The sequence below is a fragment of the Oncorhynchus mykiss genome, chromosome 8 (assembly GCF_013265735.2).
Source record: "Oncorhynchus mykiss isolate Arlee chromosome 8, USDA_OmykA_1.1, whole genome shotgun sequence".
Lineage (NCBI taxonomy): Eukaryota > Metazoa > Chordata > Actinopteri > Salmoniformes > Salmonidae > Oncorhynchus > Oncorhynchus mykiss.
In genome coordinates, this window is record NC_048572.1 from 81182036 (window position 1) to 81205914 (window position 23879).

The following is a 23879-nucleotide window of genomic DNA, read 5'->3' on the forward strand; positions in this document are numbered from 1 at the left end:
GGCAGTGATCACTGAGATTCTGGTTGAAGACAGCAGAGGTGTATTTGGAGGGCACTTTTTTTAGAATAATATCTATGATGGTGCCTGTGTTTACGGATTTGGGGTTGTACCTTGTAGGTTCATTGATAATTTGAGTGAGATTGAGGGCATCAAGTTTAGATTATAGGATGGCCGGGGTATTAAGCATGTCCCAGTTTAGGTTACCTAACAGCACGAGCTCTGAAGAAAGATGGGGGGCAATCAATTCCCCAGCACAGCTGGGGGCAGAAGGTGGTCTATAGCAAGCGGCAACGGTGAGAGACTTGTTTCTGGAAAGGTGGATTTTTGAAAGTAGGAGCTCATATTGTTTGGGCACAGACCTGGATAGTAAGACAGACCTCTGCAGGCTTTCTCTGCAGTAGATTGCAACTCCACCCCCTTTGGCAGCTCTATCTTGTCGGAAAATGTTATAGTTAGGGATGGAAATTTCAGGGTTTTTGGTGGTCTTTCTAAGCCAGGATTCAGACACAGGTTGGCAGAGTGTGCTAAGGCAGTGAATAAAACAAATTTAGGGAGGAGGCTTCTAATGTTAGCATACATGAAACCAAGGCTTTTACGGTTACAGAAGTCAACAAATGAGAGCGCCTGGGGAATGGAAGTGGAGCTAGGCACTGCAGGGCCTGGATTCACCTCTACATCACCTGGATTCACCTCTACATCACCAGACTAACAGAGGAAAAGTAGGATAAGGATACAGCTAAAGGCTATAAGAACTGGGAGAGATAATGTCCCTAGAAACATAATTTAAACCAGGTGAGGTCACCGCATGTGTGAGAGGTGGAACTAAAGAGTTAACTAAGGCGTATTGAGCAGGGCTAGAGGCTCTAGTGAAATAAGGCGATAATTACTAACGAAGACAGCAATGGACAAGGCATATTGATATTAGGGAGAGGCATGTGTAGCTGAGTGATTATAGGGGTCCAGTGAGTAGCTCGGGCCGGAGACATGGCGATTCAGACAGCTAGCGGGTCGGGGCTAGCAGAAGGGCCTTAGAGGGACGTCTCGAGAGGAAGAAAGTCTCTTGTAGCCCCCTCGTGCTGTTACGTCTGCAGACCAGTCGTCGTGGATCAGCAGGGCTCCGTGTGGTAAAAGGGTCCAAGCCAATTGGCAGAATAGGTATAATGGCCAAAGAATTAGTCCGATGGGCCTCTTAAGCTAACAGTCCGATATGCTCTATACAGCTAGCGGGCCACGGCTAGCAGATGGGCATTCAGGGGACGTCGTGAAGGAGGAGCCCGTTGATAAACCCCCTTGAGCGAATTACGTCGGTAGTCCAGTCGTGATGGGTCGGCGGGGGTCTAGGCTGATTGGCAAAATAGGTATTGTAGCCCAAGGAGTGGCTGATGGACCTCTTCGGCTAGCCGGAAGATGGGCCTAGCAAGGCTAGCTCCAGGCTAATTGGTTCTTGTTTTGGGACAGAGACATTTGCCAGGAGTGGCCACTCGGATAGCAGCTAGCTAGCTGCGATAATCCAGGTGAAAAGGTTCAGAGCTTGCGGTAGGAATCCGGAGATATGGAGGAAAATATGTCCGATTTGCTCTGGTTTGAGTCGCTCTGTGCAGACTGGCGAGAGTTGTCCGGGCTAATGGTAGCTGATGACCGCTAGCTGGCTACTAGCTAGTTAGCTAGTTAGCTGGTTAGCTTCTGTTCTGGTACTGGTTCAGAAGTAAAGAAATAGCAGATCCATACCGCATTTGGTGAGGCAGATTGCAGAGTATGTTGAAGTTGAAAAATAAAAAATATGTGCTAAGAAAAAATCTATGAGAAGAATATATACATGGGACAAGACGAGGACAAAGAGACGTCTGACTGCTACGCCATCTTGGATCACATGTCCTATGAAACACAGTAACTAAATATGTAAGGGTATCAGAACGTCCATCTCCTTTATAAAACTGTGAATGGTTGTGTGATGGTGCTCTTCTGTGTTCCTCTGTCTGAAGCTCTGAATGTGGATGGGCTGTACAGAGTGAGTGGGAACCTGGCTGTCATCCAGAAACTACGCTTCGCTGTCAATCATGGTAGGTGTTACTGTCCTCTCTCTTCACTGTCAATCATGGTAGGTACTACTGATACTACTGTCCTCTCTCTTCACTCTCTCGTCACTGTCAATAGAAAATGGTCAGAAGAAATGGCAGCAGTTTTACGGGCGCCTAACCAATTGTGTTATTATGTGTTTTTTTCGAGTTATTTCTTATTTTGTACATAATGTTTCTGACATCGTGTCTTACGCCAAAAAAGAGCCTCTGGATATCAGGACAGCGATCAGTCACCTCGGATTAGACAAAGATTTTTTTCCTCAACAAGCAGAACTCACAGGATGTACTTCAGACACCCGACAAGGCCGACATCCCCGTCATTGTCAAGAGAAAGAGACACAGGTATAGAGGACACAGGGCGTGGTGCCTCGTAAGGATCCACCGACGGCGAGTGGGAAATCTGCCTTTACCATCAGTATTACTTGCCAACGTACTATCATTGGACAATAAATTAGAAGAGGTACGATCACAAGTATCCTACCAAAGGGACATCAAAAACTGTAATATAGATTTTGCCCGCCTGAAGTAGAGTATTTCATGATAAGCTGTAGACCACACTATTTGCCAAGACAGTTTTCATCTGTATTTTTTGAGGCTGTTTATTTACCACCACAGACAGATGCTGGCACTAAGACCGCACTCAGTCAGCTGTATAAGGAAATAAGCAAATAGGAAACCGCTCAGCCAGAGGCGGCACTCCTAGTGGCCGGAGACTTTAATGCAGGGAAACTTAAATCAGTTTTACCTCATTTCTATCGGCATGTTAAATGTGCAACCAGAGGGAAAACAATTATAGATCACCTTAACTCCACACACAGAGACGTGTACAAATCTTTCCCTCACCCTCCATTTGGTAAATCTGACCACAACTCTATCCTTCTAATTCCTGCTTACAAGCAAAAATTAAAGCAGGAAGCACCAGTGACTCGGTCTATAAAAAAGTGGTCAGATGAAGCAGATGCTAAACTACAGGACTGTTTTGCTATCACAGACTGGAACATGTTCCGGGATTCTTCTGATGACATTGAGGAATAAACCACATCAGTCACTGGCTTTATCAATAAGTGCATCGATGACGTCGTCCCCACAGTGACTGTTCGTACATAACCCAACCAGAAGCCATGGATTACAGGCAACATTTGCACTGAGCTAAAGGCTAGAGCTGCCGCTTTCAGTGGGACTCTAACCCGGAAGTTTATAATAACTCCTGCTATGGCCTCAAACGAACCATCAAACAGGCAAAGCATCAATACAGGACTAAGATTGAATCGTACTACACCGGCTCCAACGCTCGTCTTATATGGCAGAGCCTGCAAACTATTACAGACTACAAAGGAAGCACAGCCTCGAGCTGCCCAGTGGCACGAGCCTACCAGATGTGCTAAATCACTTTTATGCTCGCTTTGAGGAAAGCAACACGGAGGCATGCATGAGAGCATCAGCTGTTCTGGACGACTGTGTGATCACACTCTCCGTAGCCGACGTGAGTAAGACTTTTATACAGGTCAACATTCACAAGGCCGTAGGGCCAGACGGATTACCAGGACGTGTGATCTGGGCATTTGCGAGGTGTCTTCACTGACGTTTTCAACATGTCCCTGATTGAGTCTGTAATACCAACATGTTTCAAGCAGACCACCATAGTCCCTGTGTCCAAGAACACTAAGATAACCTGCCTAAATGACTACAGACCCATAGCACTCAGGTCTGTGGCCATGAGCCATAAGACTCCTGAACAGGTAATGAAATAGCTACCCGGACTATTTACATTGTGTGCCTCCCCCCTCCCCCATTATTGCCTTGCTACTGTTATTTTCACTGTCTTTTTATTGTTTACAAAAATATATGTATTTCCTTGTTCTATCTATTGTTTTCCTAATACGTATTCTTTACTTAAACATTGCACTGTTGGTTAGAGCTTGTAAGAAAGCATTTCACTGTAAGGTGTTTAATTCGGCTTACGTGACAAATACACTTAGATTTGATCATGGTAGGTACCACTGCTACTGTCCCCTCTTTCTGTATACTGACAGCCTGAGTATGCATGGACCTGAAGGACACTGAATAACTGTGTGTGTGTGTGTGTGTGTGTGTAGATGAGAAGGTGAACCTGGAGGAAGGGAAGTGGGAGGACATCCATGTGATTACAGGAGCGTTGAAGATGTTCTTCAGAGAGCTGCCTGAACCCCTCTTCACATATGGATTATTCCATGACTTTGTCAACTCCATCAGTGAGTACATAATAATCCCATTGGTTTTATTATGAGGACAGTAACAACAGTAAATACACATCCTGGCTACTCCATTCTAATAGTTGAATTCTTTACTTCATGTTGTATTAGCGTCCATCTGTATTTCTACTTCTGTACTACTGAATGTAGTAAATGTTAAATGTATCCACTGGGGGGCGCTACATCACATTAAAGATTAGGAAATGGGAATCGCCCAGTGTGTTGTTGATCTTCCTGCTAAACAGGAAGGGACAAGCTGAAGTTGTCCAATGAGAGAAGCTTTTTTTCTTTATCGGTTGCAAAGCGTTTTGCTACAGTATTCAGTATTCCTGTTCCTGCTTCCTGTCTGCTCAACAGAGATCCCAGACAACAAGCAGCGTGTCCAGTCCATCAGGGAGCGGGTCAAACAGTTGCCAAAACCCAATCAGGACACTATGCAGGTCCTCTTCAAACACCTCAGGAGGTTAGTCAACCTGCACAGTTAACTAAATGACAATATAGTCTCATTGTGTTAGCCTCATTCATTTTGAGACACTGGGTTGCAAAATCCTTTTAACTTTCCCCAAATTCCCAGGTTTTCCAAATATATTTATGTAAAGTTCAATGCTAGAGCCTCTTGCTCTCAATGTAAATATGAAGTTGTTCTTAATTGACCTGCCTGGTTAAATGCCTGGGGCGGCAGGGTAGCCTGGTGGTGCAAATGCAATGCAAATCAATTTATAACATTTCTGACATGCGTTTTTCTGGATTTTTTTGTTGTTATTCTGTCTCACTGTTCAAATAAACCTACCATTCAAGTTATAGACTGATCATTTCTTTGTCAGTGGGCAAACGTACAAAACCAGCAGGGGATCAAATACTTTTTTCCCTCACTAAATATGATATTACTTCTATAATGACATAGCTGTTAACTATAATGCTCCTCTCTCTGTCCATATATAATGATATAGCTGTTAGCTATAATGCTCCTCTCTCTGTCCATATATAATGATATAGCTGTTAGCTATAATGCTCCTCTCTCTGTCCATATGTAATGATATAGCTGTTAGCTATAATGCCCCTCTCTCTGTCCTCAGGGTAATTGACCACAGCGAGGAAAACCGTATGACGACCCAGAGCGTGGCCATAGTGTTCGGCCCCACCCTCCTCAGACCCGAGACAGAGACGTGGAACATGGCGGTCCACATGGTCTATCAGAACCAGATAGTAGAGCTCATCCTGCTGGAGTACGAGGGCATCTTTAGGTAGACACCAAAGGGGTGACCTTTCCCCTGGGTACAGATCTAGGATCAGTTTCCCTTCCCACCCAATCATAACCTTAACCATTAGTGGAGGAAATGCTAAACTGACCCAAGATCAGTGTCTAGGTGCAACTTCACCCTACACTGGTAGAGACGGGAGGTGATGTTCACTAGAAACGACACGGAAGCTAACGGGATGAAACGGAGAGGGACTACGTGAACTTGTCCAATAAGAAACACTTGTTTTACGTGGTCAAATACTTCGTAACGTTGTGCTGTAATGACTCCAACCCAGGCCTCCTCTCTGAACACCATCACCACCATGACAATGCAGAGCTCTAAACACAACCCAGGAGAGACCGGTCCAACTCACCTCCCTCTAACCCGAAGTCATTCACACCTCAGAATCCATCTCCCGCCAACCAAACCTGTAAAACAAGGACTTATTATACACAACCAATAAACCCAAGTTGAGACTCTTAGCAGCCAACATGGAAGATGCTTTCCCCTCCTGCTCCTCTCTCCATGGCTGCTTTGTGGGACATTCTGCACAAGCCAACATCCAATCCTGACTGTCCATTCACAGGATTACTTTGACCATCGTAAATGATCCCCCTCCTCTAAAGTACAGACTCTCTCTCCTCAGTGAAGCAGTCCGTTCTACACACTGGCTGTGTCTGACGTGGCTCACTACTCACTATGAAGTGCACTACTTCTGGCCAAAGGTAGTGCACTATGTAGGGAATAGGGTGCCATTTTGGGACGCAGGCCACCGACTCATGGTGTTACTTCAGCCATCGTACCAAAACTATTCTGCTTCTCTGGTTTTCAGAAGAAATCTTCTCCAATCAGTCAGATTTCAAACTTGAAAATACAGAACTGGTCCTCTGGTGGTGAATAAGACAACCATTAATAATATGTACAGCTGTAGTGTGTTGTGTCAAATGGCTCCCTATTCCCTTTGTAGTACACTACTTTTAACCAGAGCTCTGATCAAAGGTAGTGCACTATAAAGGGAATGAACAGGGTAACATTTTGGACGCACCTCTGTGTGTGTGTGTGTGTGTGTGTGTGTGTGTGTGGTGTGTGGACGGGGGATTGACTGACTGGAAATATGTTGTACAGATGTTTGATAGTAATTATGTCTTGATGGTGAGCGGTAGAAACTTGGGGAAACAATCACTAACGTATTAAGATTCGTTCCATAACGTAGACTGATTGTGTAAAAGAAAATCTAAAATAATAATTTGGGGTTGAAAAATTCCGTTAACTTTCCTAAAATTCCCAGATTTTCCCCAAATCACTGTTGGGAGAATTCCCTGGATATTCTGCATATTCACTCCTGATCCAGGGAACATTCCAACCAGGATTTCTGGAAAACCTGGGGAATTTGGGGGAAATTAATGTAATTTAGCAACCCAAGAACTACTTACTATATGACCTGGGGTTGTGGAAGTTTACCTGAGTTGTGGGTAAATGACACATTCTGAATGTAATTATTTTCCAAACTAACTGCTGTTCATGACTTCTTTGTCTAATTGGAATAAAGGCCTCCATTGAGACCCTGTAAAACTCGTGTCACTTGTTTTCTCCTCTGTCTGACACACACACACACACACACACACACACACACACACACACACACACACACACACACACACACACACACACACACACACACACACACACACACACACACACACACACACACACACACACACACACACACACACACACACACACGTGAGCACTGATACCATCAATGAAAAACGTGCACCCATTTCCACCATCAATGAAAACAACACAATGGTCTTTCTGGTAGTGCTTGTTGACACTGGATTTTTTATGATATTCCTTTTTGCTGAGACAGCAAATTTCTACTTGACCTTTTGGGATACAAAATGTCATGAAACTCTTTGTTTACTGACATAACTAATGATTTTAATACATTTTCTTGATGTAATACCACATTAATACCAAAAGGCAAATGAATATCAGTACAAGTTCAGTCCTTGAAATACACTTATACTTATACTGTAGATACAACATTATACTGTAGATACAACATATAGTAGATACAACATTATACTGTAGATACAACATTATACTGTAGATACAACATTATACTGTAGATACAACATATAGTAGATACAACATTATACTGTAGATACAACATATAGTAGATACAACATTATACTGTAGATACAACATTATACTGTAGATACAACATTATACTGTAGATACAACATTATACTGTAGATACAACATATAGTAGATACAACATTATACTGTAGATACAACATATAGTAGATACAACATTATACTGTAGATACAACATTATACTGTAGATACAACATATAGTAGATACAACATTATACTGTAGATACAACATATAGTAGATACAACATATAGTAGATACAACATTATACTGTAGATACAACATTATACTGTAGATACAACATATAGTAGATACAACATTATACTGTAGATACAACATTATACTGTAGATACAACATTATACTGTAGCTACAACATTATACTGTAGATACAACATTATACTGTAGATACAACATATAGTAGATACAACATTATACTGTAGATACAACATATAGTAGATACAACATATAGTAGATACAACATTATACTGTAGATACAACATTATACTGTAGATACAACATATAGTAGATACAACATTATACTGTAGATACAACATTATACTGTAGATACAACATTATACTGTAGCTACAACATTATACTGTAGATACAACATTATACTGTAGATACAACATATAGTAGATACAACATTATACTGTAGATACAACATTATACTGTAGATACAACATATAGTAGATACAACATTATACTGTAGATACAACATTATACTGTAGATACAACATATAGTAGATACAACATTATACTGTAGATACAACATTATACTGTAGATACAACATATAGTAGATACAACATTATACTGTAGATACAACATATAGTAGATACAACATTATACTGTAGATACAACATTATACTGTAGATACAACATTATACTGTAGATACAACATTATACTGTAGATACAACATTATACTGTAGATACAACATTATACTGTAGCTACAACATTATACTGTAGATACAACATTATACTGTAGATACAACATATAGTAGATACAACATTATACTGTAGATACAACATATAGTAGATACAACATTATACTGTAGATACAACATTATACTGTAGATACAACATTATACTGTAGATACAACATTATACTGTAGATACAACATTATACTGTAGATACAACATTATACTGTAGATACAACATTATACTGTAGATACAACATTATACTGTAGATACAACATATAGTAGATACAACATTATACTGTAGATACAACATATAGTAGATACAACATTATACTGTAGATACAACATTATACTGTAGATACAACATTATACTGTAGATACAACATATAGTAGATACAACATTATACTGTAGATACAACATATAGTAGATACAACATTATACTGTAGATACAACATATAGTAGATACAACATTATACTGTAGATACAACATTATACTGTAGATACAACATTATACTGTAGATACAACATTATACTGTAGATACAACATTATACTGTAGATACAACATATAGTAGATACAACATTATACTGTAGATACAACATATAGTAGATACAACATTATACTGTAGATACAACATTATACTGTAGATACAACATTATACTGTAGATACAACATATAGTAGATACAACATTATACTGTAGATACAACATATAGTAGATACAACATTATACTGTAGATACAACATATAGTAGATACAACATTATACTGTAGATACAACATTATACTGTAGATACAACATTATACTGTAGATACAACATTATACTGTAGATACAACATTATACTGTAGCTACAACATTATACTGTAGATACAACATTATACTGTAGATACAACATATAGTAGATACAACATTATACTGTAGATACAACATATAGTAGATACAACATTATACTGTAGATACAACATTATACTGTAGATACAACATTATACTGTAGATACAACATTATACTGTAGATACAACATTATACTGTAGATACAACATTATACTGTAGATACAACATTATACTGTAGATACAACATATAGTAGATACAACATTATACTGTAGATACAACATATAGTAGATACAACATTATACTGTAGATACAACATTATACTGTAGATACAACATTATACTGTAGATACAACATATAGTAGATACAACATTATACTGTAGATACAACATATAGTAGATACAACATTATACTGTAGATACAACATATAGTAGATACAACATTATACTGTAGATACAACATTATACTGTAGATACAACATTATACTGTAGATACAACATTATACTGTAGATACAACATTATACTGTAGATACAACATTATACTGTAGATACAACATTATACTGTAGATACAACATTATACTGTAGATACAACATATAGTAGATACAACATTATACTGTAGATACAACATATAGTAGATACAACATATAGTAGATACAACATTATACTGTAGATACAACATATAGTAGATACAACATTATACTGTAGATACAACATTATACTGTAGATACAACATATAGTAGATACAACATTATACTGTAGATACAACATATAGTAGATACAACATTATACTGTAGATACAACATTATACTGTAGATACAACATTATACTGTAGATACAACATATAGTAGATACAACATTATACTGTAGATACAACATATAGTAGATACAACATTATACTGTAGATACAACATATAGTAGATACAACATTATACTGTAGATACAACATTATACTGTAGATACAACATTATACTGTAGATACAACATTATACTGTAGATACAACATTATACTGTAGATACAACATATAGTAGATACAACATTATACTGTAGATACAACATATAGTAGATACAACATTATACTGTAGATACAACATATAGTAGATACAACATTATACTGTAGATACAACATATAGTAGATACAACATTATACTGTAGCTACAACATTATACTGTAGATACAACATATAGTAGATACAACATTATACTGTAGATACAACATATAGTAGATACAACATATAGTAGATACAACATTATACTGTAGATACAACATTATACTGTAGATACAACATTATACTGTAGATACAACATATAGTAGATACAACATTATACTGTAGATACAACATATAGTAGATACAACATTATACTGTAGATACAACATATAGTAGATACAACATTATACTGTAGATACAACATATAGTAGATACAACATTATACTGTAGATACAACATTATACTGTAGATACAACATATAGTAGATACAACATTATACTGTAGATACAACATATAGTAGATACAACATTATACTGTAGATACAACATTATACTGTAGATACAACATATAGTAGATACAACATTATACTGTAGATACAACATTTGATGAATAAATGCAGATTTTCTCTCAATTCTGTCAGGAATTTTTCCTGCTGTTCCCGGAAGACTAGTGAACGCTGTGTTGTGTAATAAAGTACCTGTTAGACTAGTGAACACTGTGTTGTGTAGTAAAGTACCTGTTAGACTAGTGAACACTGTGTTGTGTAGTAAAGTACCTAGAAGACTAGTAAACACTGTGTTGTGTAGTAAAGTACCTAGAAGACTAGTGAACACTGTTGTGTAGTAAAGTACCTAGAAGACTAGTGAACACTGTGTTGTGTAGTAAAGTACCTAGAAGACTAGTGAACACTTGTGTAGTAAAGTACCTAGAAGACTAGTGAACACTGTGTTGTGTAGTAAAGTACCTGTTAGACTAGTGAACACTGTGTTGTGTAGTAAAGTACCTGTTAGACTAGTGAACACTGTGTTGTGTAGTAAAGTACCTGTTAGACTAGTGAACACTGTGTTGTGTAGTAAAGTACCTGTTAGACTAGTGAACACTGTGTTGTGTAGTAAAGTACCTGTTAGACTAGTGAACACTGTGTTGTGTAGTAAAGTACCTGTTAGACTAGTGAACACTGTGTTGTGTAGTAAAGTACCTAGAAGACTAGTGAACACTGTGTTGTGTAATAAAGTACCTGTTAGACTAGTGAACACTGTGTTGTGTAGTAAAGTACCTAGAAGACTAGTGAACACTGTTGTGTAATAAAGTACCTAGAAGACTTAGACTAGTGAACACTGTGTTGTGTAGTAAAGTACCTAGAAGACTAGTGAACACTGTGTTGTGTAGTAAAGTACCTGTTAGACTAGTGAACACTGTGTTGTGTAGTAAAGTACCTGTTAGACTAGTGAACACTGTGTTGTGTAGTAAAGTACCTAGAAGACTAGTGAACACTGTGTTGTGTAATAAAGTACCTGTTAGACTAGTGAACACAGTGTTGTGTAGTAAAGTACCTGTTAGACTAGTGAACACTGTGTTGTGTAATAAAGTACCTGTTAGACTAGTGAACACTGTGTTGTGTAATAAAGTACCTAGAAGACTAGTGAACACTGTGTTGTGTATTAAAGTACCTAGAAGACTAGTGAACACTGTTGTGTAATAAAGTACCTAGAAGACTTAGACTAGTGAACACTGTGTTGTGTAGTAAAGTACCTAGAAGACTAGTGAACACTGTGTTGTGTAGTAAAGTACCTGTTAGACTAGTGAACACTGTGTTGTGTAGTAAAGTACCTGTTAGACTAGTGAACACTGTGTTGTGTAGTAAAGTACCTGTTAGACTAGTGAACACTGTGTTGTGTAGTAAAGTACCTGTTAGACTAGTGAACACTGTGTTGTGTAGTAAAGTACCTGTTAGACTAGTGAACACTGTGTTGTGTAGTAAAGTACCTGTTAGACTAGTGAACACTGTGTTGTGTAATAAAGTACCTAGAAGACTAGTGAACACTGTGTTGTGTAGTAAAGTACCTAGAAGACTAGTGAACACTGTGTTGTGTAGTAAAGTACCTAGAAGACTAGTGAACACTGTGTTGTGTAATAAAGTACCTAGAAGACTAGTGAACACTGTGTTGTGTAATAAAGTACCTAGAAGACTAGTGAACACTGTGTTGTGTAATAAAGTACCTAGAAGACTTAGACTAGTGAACACTGTGTTGTGTAATAAAGTACCTAGAAGACTAGTGAACACTGTGTTGTGTAATAAAGTACCTAGAAGACTTAGACTAGTGAACACTGTGTTGTGTAATAAAGTACCTAGAAGACTTAGACTAGTGAACACTGTGTTGTGTAATAAAGTACCTAGAAGACTAGTGAACACTGTGTTGTGTAATAAAGTACCTAGAAGACTTAGACTAGTGAACACTGTGTTGTGTAATAAAGTACCTAGAAGACTTAGACTAGTGAACACTGTGTTGTGTAATAAAGTACCTAGAAGACTTAGACTAGTGAACACTGTGTTGTGTAATAAAGTACCTGTTAGACTAGTGAACACTGTGTTGTGTAATAAAGTACCTAGAAGACTAGTGAACACTGTGTTGTGTAATAAAGTACCTAGAAGACTAGTGAACACTGTGTTGTGTAATAAAGTACCTAGAAGACTAGTGAACACTGTGTTGTGTAATAAAGTACCTGTTAGACTAGTGAACACTGTGTTGTGTAATAAAGTACCTGTTAGACTAGTGAACACTGTGTTGTGTAGTAAAGTACCTAGAAGACTAGTGAACACTGTGTTGTGTAATAAAGTACCTAGAAGACTAGTGAACACTGTGTTGTGTAGTAAAGTACCTAGAAGACTAGTGAACACTGTGTTGTGTAATAAAGTACCTAGAAGACTTAGACTAGTGAACACTGTGTTGTGTAATAAAGTACCTAGAAGACTAGTGAACACTGGGTTGTGTAGTAAAGTACCTAGAAGACTAGTGAACACTGTGTTGTGTAATAAAGTACCTAGAAGACTAGTGAACACTGTGTTGTGTAGTAAAGTACCTAGAAGACTAGTGAACACTGTGTTGTGTAATAAAGTACCTAGAAGACTAGTGAACACTGTGTTGTGTAATAAAGTACCTGTTAGACTAGTGAACACTGTGTTGTGTAATAAAGTACCTAGAAGACTAGTGAACACTGGGTTGTGTAATAAAGTATAGAACGACAGAAATGTCTCCCTCTCTCTGTTTCTCTCACACAAACATTTGTTCACAGGTGAGCACTGATACCTTCAACTAAAATAATGTAAACACTGACACCATCCATGAACACAACACAAAGGACTTTCAGGTGTGACTTGTTGATACTGTGTATCATGATATGAGGTTTGCTAAGAAAGCACATTTCTGTTTTACTTTTATATTTTACTTTTACATTTCTGTTGATGAAAAATATTTTATTGTAAATCATTCATTCATTCCAAACCTAATGATTAGAAGACTATATTATGAGGTAATAACCAATGAGACCAAAACCTGCTATTGACATTTAGACATTCTACGTTCTATTTGCTGTGTCACATGGTTATTATAGGACCATAGAAATCAGATAAAAGTGATCATGAGGTGAATCAGTCTGATTTACCACCTTGTTGATAGACTTCATATCTACACGTGTCCCAGTTATCACCAGGTCATGGTTTAAGAGGACAGGATATAAAGGGGTCAACTGAGACTCCAAAATAACAGCAGAAATAACCACAAGAAGAGGAAATCATCACCCAGGAATGAGAATGAAGAGTGTTGTATCTCTGCTGGTGTTGCTGCACTGCTGTCTGTCTGGAGCCCAGGTCCACAAAGACAGAGATGGAGTCAGTGTGAATGAGATCCAGCAGGTTGACTATGAGGACAGAGAGAGCAGAGGGAAGGACATTCAGACTGACAAGCAGAGAGCTGAAGCTGCATTAACACACAGCCAGCAAACCTGCCAGCCTGACATCCACACTGTGCTGAGAGAGATGAGCACCATGATGGCAGAGCAGAGAGTTGAGCTGAGACACACAAAGACTGAACTGGAAGCCATGGAGGCCCGACTGAGAGCCAGTGAGAGCCGACTGACAGACAGTGAGAGCCAAGTGGAGGAACTGAGCAAAATGAATGAAGGTAAATCAGAATTATCTCTTTCATAGCTGTTGTTATTACACAAAGTTCTTAATCTGAGTCTAGGTACAGACCCAAAGTGTTTTTTATACTAATTAAGATGACATCATGAGTCATGAGTCATGAGTCATGTATACTAAATCTAACTGACTTGTTTATTGATCATGTATTTGATTTCAGCACAAGCAGTGAAACTAAACTCCATGGAGACTCGTTCTAACATCACTGAGAGCCACGTTGAAGATCTGAAGAGAAACAGTCATGGTAATGGTTTTAAGTTTTAGTTTTGACAGTATTAACAGTATATGGTCTGAATGACTGACCTTATTGTTGATAACATGTCTAATCTACACCAACTAGTCTCCAGTTAGATAAATCCTGTTGAGGCTAGGGGGCAGCATTTCACTTTTGGATGAAAGGCGTGCCCAGAGTAAACTTCCTCCTACCCTTTCCCAGATGGGAATATATGCATATAATTATTACTGGTGGATAGAAAACACTCTGAAGTTTCTAAAACTGTTTGAATTATGTCTGTGAGTATAACATAACTCATATGGCAGACAAAAACCTGAGAAGAAATCCAAACAGGAAGTGAGAACTCAATTTAGAAAACAGTGCCATTGGATGTCCATCTTAGATATGGATGAGAATGCACTTCCTAGGGCTTCCACAAGATGTCACCGTCTTTAGATTCTGGTTGTATGATTCTACTATAAAGGCGGGGCTCATAATAGCTCTTTGAGTGGGTGGTCTGGCAGAAAGCCTCGGTTTCATTACGCGCGGTTACGAGAGAGTGTTCTTGCGTTCCTATGCTTTTCTTCAGACAATGAAATTCTCCGGTTGGAACCTTATTGCTGATTAATGTTTAAAACATCCTAAATATGGATTGCATACATCATTTGACTTGTTTCTACGACCTGTAACGGAACTTTTTGAGTTTTTGTCTGGAGGAATTGCTTGTGCTTTTTGAGGATTGAATGCTGGCCTGAACAAGCTAACAACAAGTGGCTAAATTATGGGCTTTTTGGAACTTTATGGAACAAATCAGTCATTTTTTGTCGAACTGGGATTCCTGGAACTGCCTTCCGATGAAGATATTCAAAGGTAAGTGAATATTATAGTGTTTTTTGTAGCTTCTGTTGACGCCAAAATGGCGGCTATTTCTTTGGGTTCTGAGCGCTGTTCTCAGATTATGCTTTTTCCGTAAAGTTTAAAAAAAAATCTGACACAGCGGTTGCATAGAGGATACGTTTATCTTTAATTCTGTGAATAACACTTGCATCTTTTATCAATGTTTATTGTGAGTATTTCTGCAAAATCACCGGATGTTTTGGAATCAAAACATTACTGCACGTAACGCACCAATGTAAACTGAGATTTATATATATATATATATATATATATATATATGCACATAATCGAACAAAACACACAATACACGTATAACATGATGTCCCATGAGTGTCCTCTGATGGAGATAATCAAAGGTTAGTGATTCATTGTATCTATATTTCTGCTTTTGTGACTGAGATATCGCTCTGTGTTTTTGAATTTGGTGGTCATCTAACGTAAATATATGTTGTGTTTTCGCTGTAAAACATTTAAAAAATTGGACACGATGGGTAGATTAACAAGATGTTTATCTTTCATTTGCTGTATTGGACTTGCTAATGTGTGAAAGTTAAATATTTCTAAAGATTTCTTTTAGCTGAATGGGAGTGGGTGTTCCCTTTAGGGAACTCCTTGTGCCCCCCTAGCCCCAAGTGGGGTGCCAGCAGCATACCACCCTGCCTACCACTGCTGGCTTGCTTCTGAAGCTAAACAGGGTTGGTCCTGGTCAGTTCCTGGATGGGAGACCAGATGCTGCTGGAAGTGGTGTTGGAGGGCCAGTAGGAGGCACTCTTTCCTCTGGTCTAAAAATGATTGGGGACACTGCCCTGTGTAGGGTGCCGTCTTTTGGATGGGACGTTAAACGGGTGTCCTGAATCTCCGAGGTTATTAAAGATCCCATAGCACCTATTGTAAGAGTAGGGGTGTTAACCCTGGTGTCCTGGCTAAATTCCCAATCTGGCCCTCAAACCATCACGTTCACCTAATAATCCCCAGTTTACAATTGGCTCATTCATCCCCCTCCTCTCCCCTGTAACTATTCCCCAGGTCGTTGCTGCAAATGAGAACATGCTCTCAGTCAATTTACCTGGTAGAATAATGGATAAATAAACATTTTTAAAAAGTAGTGTTGACTCATCTCTGTCCACAGACAGGAAGGTGGCTTTCTCAGCCTCACTAGCAGCACCTGGTCAAGGAGGACACACTGGACCCTACAACACTGCAATCACCCTGGTCTACAGAAATATCTACTCAAACATTGGCAATGCTTATAACCCCACTACAGGTACACTATATTCATATCATCAGTATTTATAAGTCTGTGTGAAAATGTAACGGATGTGAAACGGCTAGCTTAGTTAGCGTGGGCGCTAAATAGTGTTTCAATCAGTGACGTCACTTGCTCTGAGACCTAGAAGTAGTAGTTCCCCTTGCTCTGCAAGGGCCGCGGCTTTTGTGGAGCGATGGGTAACGACGCTTCGTAGGCGTCAGTTGTTGATGTGTGCAGAAGGTCCCTGGTTCGCGCCCGGGTATGGGCGAGGGGACGGTTTAAAATTATACTGTTACATTGATGCTGTTGACCCGGATTACTGGTTGCTGCGGAAAAAGGAGGAAGGTCAAAAGGGGGGTGAGTGTAACGGATGTGAAACGGCTAGCTTAGTTAGCGTGGGCGCTAAATAGTGTTTCAATCAGTGACGTCACTTGCTCTGAGACCTAGAAGTAGTAGTTCCCCTTGCTCTGCAAGGGCCGCGGCTTTTGTGGAGCGATGGGTAACGATGCTTCGAGGGTGACTGTTGATGTGTGCAGAAGGTCCCTAGTTCGCGCCCGGGTATGGGCGAGGGGACGGTCTAAAGTTATACTGTTACAAAAACATAGTTATTAATAATCCTCTGTCCTCGTATCATCTCTGATGACTGTTTCTATGTGAATGTTGTGTTCTGATACAGGGATCTTCACAGCACCAGTGAGAGGACTCTACCTCTTCAGGTTTTACATCTATGGAGAGGGTGACAGTTCAGTTCCTACAACTACATTCTTGCATAAGAATGGATATCAGATAGCTACTGCACATGCTCACCAAGCTAGTGGTGGTATTAACTCCTCTAATGGAGTGTCACTGCTGCTGGAGGTAGGAGATGTGGTCTACATGTATCTCTGGGCTGGGAGAAAGATATATGATAGTGAATATCGCCACAGCACCTTCAGTGGTCACCTGCTCTTCACTATGTAGGAGGGTTATTGAAGGACTCTATCAGTGATCTGTTCTGGAAAATATTCAGAACTTTTAGTAACATTGTCTTAGCGTTGAATGTTCTCCATTTACTCTCTAATAGTTCAAACTAAGGCAGTTCTCAAGGAGAAAAGTAGGTGAAATTTACAAGATTTAAAAATACATATCGTATCCAAGTTTTCAAAAAAGAAAAATAATAACAAAAAATACTCCGAATGAAAATATTAAATTAATCTAAAGATTATACTGTACACTGACTTCTTTAATTCATGTATAGATGTTGACCCCCCCCCCCTCATCCCCCCCACCTCTTACTTCCTTTTTCTGCTGTAAATTGAAGAGTGGTAAACATTGTGTTGAGTATAATGTCATAAAGAGTTTATCAAAAGAATGACAAAGTGTCATTACACGAACACACAAACACACACACACACACGGACACACAACCACACACGGGGACACAAACACACACGGAAAAACAAACACACACACGGAAACACACACACACACACACAGACACACAAACACAAACACACATTCGGACACACAAACACACAAACACAGACAAACAAACACACACGTACACACAAACACACATTGTGAGAACTATGTGCACGTGGGCAGACTGACTGACTCCTAAATCCTTCAACCACCGTTAATGAACACAAAACGTCTTTCAGGTGGGGCTTGTTGATAATCATGATAGTAGTTTTTGCTGAGAGGACATGTCTATTTCACTGAGAGAGGACATGTCTATTTCACTGAGAGAGGACATGTCTATTTCACTGAGAGAGGACATGTCTATTTCACTGAGAGAGGACATGTCTATTTCACTGAGAGAGGACATGTCTATTTCACTGAGAGAGGACATATCTATTTCACTTTGCTGATTGGAAATATTTTATTGTAAATCATTCATTCATTCCAAACCTAATGATTAGAAGACTATATTATGAGGTAATAACCAATGAGACCAAAAGCCAAAGGTCATTCATTATATTATAAACCTGCTATTGACATTTAGACATTCTATGTTCTGTTTGCTGTGTCACATGGTTATTACAGGACCATAGAAATCAGATGAAAGTGATCATGAGGTGAATCAGTCTGATTTACCACCTTGTTGATAGACTTCATATCTACACGTGTCCCAGTTATCACCAGGTCATGGTTTAAGAGGACAGGATATAAAGGGGACAACTGAGACTCCAAAATAACAGCAGAAATAACCACAAGAAGAGGAAATCATCACCCAGGAATGAGAATGAAGAGTGTTGTATCTCTGCTGGTGTTGCTGCACTGCTGTCTGTCTGGAGCCCAGGTCCACAAAGACAGAGATGGAGTCAGTGTGAATGAGATCCAGCAGGTTGACTATGAGGACAGAGAGAGCAGAGGGAAGGACATTCAGACTGACAAGCAGAGAGCTGAAGCTGCATTAACACACAGCCAGCAAACCTGCCAGCCTGACATCCACACTGTGCTGAGAGAGATGAGCACCATGATGGCAGAGCAGAGAGTTGAGCTGAGACACACAAAGACTGAACTGGAAGCCATGGAGGCCCGACTGAGAGCCAGTGAGAGCCAGGTGGAGGAACTGATCAAAATGAATGAAGGTAAATCAGAATGATCTCTTTCATAGCTGTTGTTGTAACACAAAGGTCATAATCTGAGTCTAGGTACAGACCCAAAGTGTTTTTTATACTAATTAAGATGACATCATGAGTCATGAGTCATTTATACTAAATCTCACTGACTTGTTTATTGTTCATGTATCTGATTTCAGCACAAGCAGTGAAACTAAACTCCATGGAGACTCGTTCTAACATCACTGAGAGACATGTTGAAGTTCTGCAGAGAAACAGTCAAGGTAATGGGAGGAAGATTAAGTTTTAGTTCTGACAGTATTAAACAATATATATATATATATGGTCTGAATGATTGACCTTGTTGTTGATAACATGTCTAATCTACACCAACTAGTGTCCAGTTAGATCAAGTAGTGTTGACTCATCTCTGTCCCACAGACAGGAAGGTGGCTTTCTCAGCCTCACTAGCAGCACCTGGTAAAGAAGGAAACACTGGACCCTTCAACACCGGAATCACCCTGGTCTACAGAAATATCTACTCAAACATTGGCAATGCTTATAACCCCACTACAGGTATAGTTTAATGCATGTGTATAGATTATAAATGTCTTTGGGAGAATATTTCAGTTTTTGAAGTGGTGAAGTTATGAATTCTGAATAATCCCACTGTTTTGTGAATGTTGTGTTGCGCTACAGGGATCTTCACAGCACCAGTGAGAGGTGGTTTCAGGTTTTATATTTATGGTGGTGGTTTAGTTCCTACAACTGCTGATTTGCATAAGAATGGGCATCAAATAGCTATTGCACAGCTAGCCATGTTGTTAATTCCTCCAATGGTGTGTCACTGCTGCTGGAGGTAGGAGATGTGATCAACATGCATCTCTGGGCTGGGAGAAAGATATATGATGATGGAAATCACCACAGCACCTTCAGTGGTCACCTGCTCTTCACCATGTAGGAGGGTTGGTAAAATACTACCTGGTCTTTGTTGTGGTAATATTATATTTCTGAAGAGACCAGGTGCTGCTAGTGAGGCTGAGAAAGCCACCTTCCTGTCTGTGGGACAGAGATGAGTCAACACTACTTGATCTAACTGGACACTAGTTGGTGTAGATTAGACATGTTATCAACAATAAGGTCAATCATTCAGATCATATATATATATATATATATATTAATACTGTCAGAACTAATATTTAATTTCCCTCCCATTACCTTGACTGTTTCTCTTCAGAACTTCAACATGTCTCTCAGTGATGTTAGAACGAGTCTCCATGGAGTTCAGTTTCTATGTTACCTCACCAAATAGACAAAGCTGCATACCATCTAAACAATACATCTGTAGTCTAAACTCCACACTTTGAGACGGTTATTCAGATTTCTTATTTAAGGGGTGGATCAGCTTTAATATTGCGGATAGATTGTTGCATCCATCAATGTAATTGTCTGCATCATTTCCAATCCCCAAATATATTTTGTGCGTAAATATATATATATATATATATATATATATACATACATCCACATATCCACATACATATACAGTTGAAATCAGATGTTTACATACACCTTAGCCAAATACATTTCAACTCAGTTTTTCACAATTCCTGACATTTAATCCTAGTAAAAATTCCCTGTCTTAGATCAGTTAGGATCACCACTATTTTAAGAATGTGAAATGTCAGATTAATAGTAGAGAGAATTATTTATTTCAGCTTTTATTTCTTTCATCACATTCCCAGTGGGTCAGAAGTTTACATACACTCAATTAGTATTTGGTAGCATTGCCTTTAAATTGTTTAACTTGGGTCAAACGTTTCGGTTAGCCTTCCACAAGCTTCCAACAATAAGTTGGGTGAATTCTGGCCCATTCCTCCTGACAGAGATGATGTAACTAAGTCAGGTTTCTATGCCTCCTGGCTAGCACATGATTTTTCAGTTCTGCCCATACATTTTCTATAGCATTGAGGTCAGGGCTTTGTGATGGCCACTCCAGTACCTTGATTTTGTTGTCCTTAAACCTCTAGGCTGAAATCCCGCTAACGGGATGACAGCCAGTGAAAGTGCAGGGCGCCAAATTCAAAACAACAGAAATCTCATAATTAAAATTCCTCAAACATACATGTATTTTAAACCATTTAAAAGGTATTCTTGTTGTTAATCCCACCACAGTGTCCGATTTCAAATATGCTTTACAGCAAAAGCACCACATACGATTATGTTAGGTCACCACCAAGCCACAGAAAAACACAGCCATTTTTCCAGCCAAAGATAGCAGTCACAAAAAACACAAATAGAGATAAAATGTATCACTAACCTTTAATAATTTTGCACGCCCAATTTTTCAGTTTTTGATTTATTAAAAAAGTTTGAAATATCCAATAAATGTCGTTCCACTTCATGATTGTGTCCCACTTGTTGTTGATTCTTCACAAAAAAATACAGTTTTATATCTTTATGTTTGAAGCCTGAACTGTGGCAAAAGGTCGCAAAGTTCAAGGGGGCCGAATACTTTCGCAAGGCACTGTATAAACATATATACACAAACACACTTTTTAAAAAATATACCTTTATTATTCCCCGCAAACCACCCCAAATGGAGTAAACTAATAAACATTAACGCTTGGGCTTCTAGCTTCAGTTTATACAGTCGCGGCCAAAAGTTTTGAGAATGGCACAAATATTAATTTATACAAAGTTTGGTGTTTCAGTGTCTTTAGATATTTTTGTCAGATGTTTCTATGGAATACAGAAGGATAATTACAAGCATTTCATAAGTGTCAAAGGCTTTTATTGACAATTACATGAAGTTGATGCAAAGAGTCAATATTTGCAGTGTTGACCCTTCTTATTCAAGACCTCTGCAATCCGCCCTGGGATGCTGTCAATTAACTTCTGGGCCACATCCTGACTGATGGCAGCCCATTCTTGCATAATCAATGCTTGGAGTTTGTCAGAATTTGTGGGTTTTTGTTTGTCCACCCACCTCTTGAGGATTGACCACAAGTTCTCAATGGGATTAACGTCTGGGGAGTTTCCTGGCCATGGACCCAAAATATCGATGTTTTGTTCCCCGAGCCACTTAGTTATCACTTTTGCCTCATGGCAAGATGCTCCATCATGTTGGAAAAAGCACTGTTTGTCACCAAATTGTTCTTGGATGGTTGGGAGAAGTTGCTCTCGGGGATGTGTTGGTACCATTCTTTATTCATGGCAAGCTCTGTACTGGTGGTGGCCTGATCGCGCAGCTGAATCAACTTTAGGAGACGGTCCTGGCGCTTGCTGGACTTTCTGGGGCGCCCTGAAGCCTTCTTCACAACAATTGAAGTTCTTTATGATCCGCTAAATGGTTGATTTAGGTGCAATCTTACTGGCAGCAATATCCTTGCCTGTGAAGCCCTTTATGAAGCAATGATGACGGCACGTGTTTCCTTACAGGTAACCATGGTTGACAGAGGAAGAACAATGATTCCAAGCACCACCCTCCTTTTGAAGCTTCCAGTCTGTTATTCAAACTCAGTCAGCATGACAGAGTGATCTCCAGCCTTGTCCTCGTCAACACTCACACCTGTGTTAACGAGAGAATCACTGACATGATGTCAGCTGGTCCTTTTGTTACAGGGCTGAAATGCAGTTGTCACGTCCTGACCCTAGTTCCTTTGTTATGTCTCTATTTTAGGTTGGTCAGGGCGTGAGTTGGGGTGGGCATTCTATGTTTTTGTTCTAGTTTTGTATTTCTATGTGTTTGGCCTAGTATGGTTCCCAATCAGAGGCAGCTGTCAATCGTTGTCTCTGATTGAGAACCATACTTAGGCAGCCTGTTTTCGCCCCTTGAGTTGTGGGTAGTTGTTTTGTGTTTTGTCACCTAATAGGACTGTTTCGTTTCTGTCGTGTTTTCTACTTTGTTATTTTTGTGTTCAGTTTAATAAATATAACGAACACTTATCACGCTGCGCATTGGTCCGATCCTTCATACTCCTCCTCGGATGAAGAGGAACAGCGTTACAGCAGTGGAAATGTTTTTTTGGGGGATTCAGTTCATTTGCATGGCAAAGAGGGACTTTGCAATTAATTGCAATTCATCTGATCACTCTTCATAACATTCTGGAGTATATGCAAATTGACATCATACAAACTGAGGCAGCAGACTTTGTGAAAATGAACACTTATGTTCTCAAAACTTTTGGACACAACTGTCCATACTATACACATTTCACAGATACAATCTGTAGTTATATTTTGCTTGTTTTTAGTCCTGATTTACCTTTTTATTCAGATTTACCTCCACTTTGGATGTCAGCTGGACTTTCAGTTCCTCCACCTGTCTCT

At 39.2% G+C, this 23879-nt stretch overlaps 4 protein-coding genes across 13 annotated transcripts in view; 2 read left to right on the forward strand and 2 right to left on the reverse strand.

The window, feature by feature from the left end:
- LOC110530753 (rho GTPase-activating protein 12) overlaps positions 1-7122 on the forward strand; it is a 112493-nt gene extending 105371 nt beyond the window's left edge. For all 10 annotated transcript variants that reach the window (XM_036986461.1, XM_036986460.1, XM_036986463.1 and 7 more), the window contains 4 exons: positions 1983-2060; positions 4175-4309; positions 4667-4772; positions 5386-7122. In XM_036986461.1, coding sequence (XP_036842356.1) covers positions 1983-2060; positions 4175-4309; positions 4667-4772; positions 5386-5557 — 491 coding nt within the window. In that variant the 3' untranslated portion in view covers positions 5558-7122. The remainder of the gene's footprint in view (positions 1-1982; positions 2061-4174; positions 4310-4666; positions 4773-5385) is intronic.
- A 3915-nt stretch (positions 7123-11037) lies between these two features.
- LOC118965637 lies at positions 11038-14162 on the reverse strand. The gene is made up of 3 exons (XM_036986886.1): positions 14155-14162; positions 12472-13652; positions 11038-12198 (listed from the first exon to the last, which is right to left on the reverse strand). The coding sequence occupies exons 1-3, from the start codon at positions 14160-14162 to the stop codon at positions 12125-12127; spliced, it is 1263 nt and encodes a 420-aa protein (XP_036842781.1). The 3' UTR covers positions 11038-12124.
- On the forward strand, positions 14132-18386 carry LOC110530754. The gene is made up of 4 exons (XM_021614007.2): positions 14132-14627; positions 14805-14888; positions 16885-17019; positions 17681-18386. Exons 1-4 carry the CDS (start codon positions 14252-14254, stop codon positions 17962-17964), a joined length of 879 nt encoding a protein of 292 aa, XP_021469682.1. The 5' UTR covers positions 14132-14251; the 3' UTR covers positions 17965-18386.
- Positions 18387-20391: 2005 nt separating this feature from the next.
- LOC110531011 (zinc finger E-box-binding homeobox 1) overlaps positions 20392-23879 on the reverse strand; it is a 130972-nt gene continuing 127484 nt past the window's right edge. Inside the window, exon 10 of the mRNA XM_036986887.1 lies at positions 20392-20437. Coding sequence (XP_036842782.1) covers positions 20392-20437 — 46 coding nt within the window. The remainder of the gene's footprint in view (positions 20438-23879) is intronic.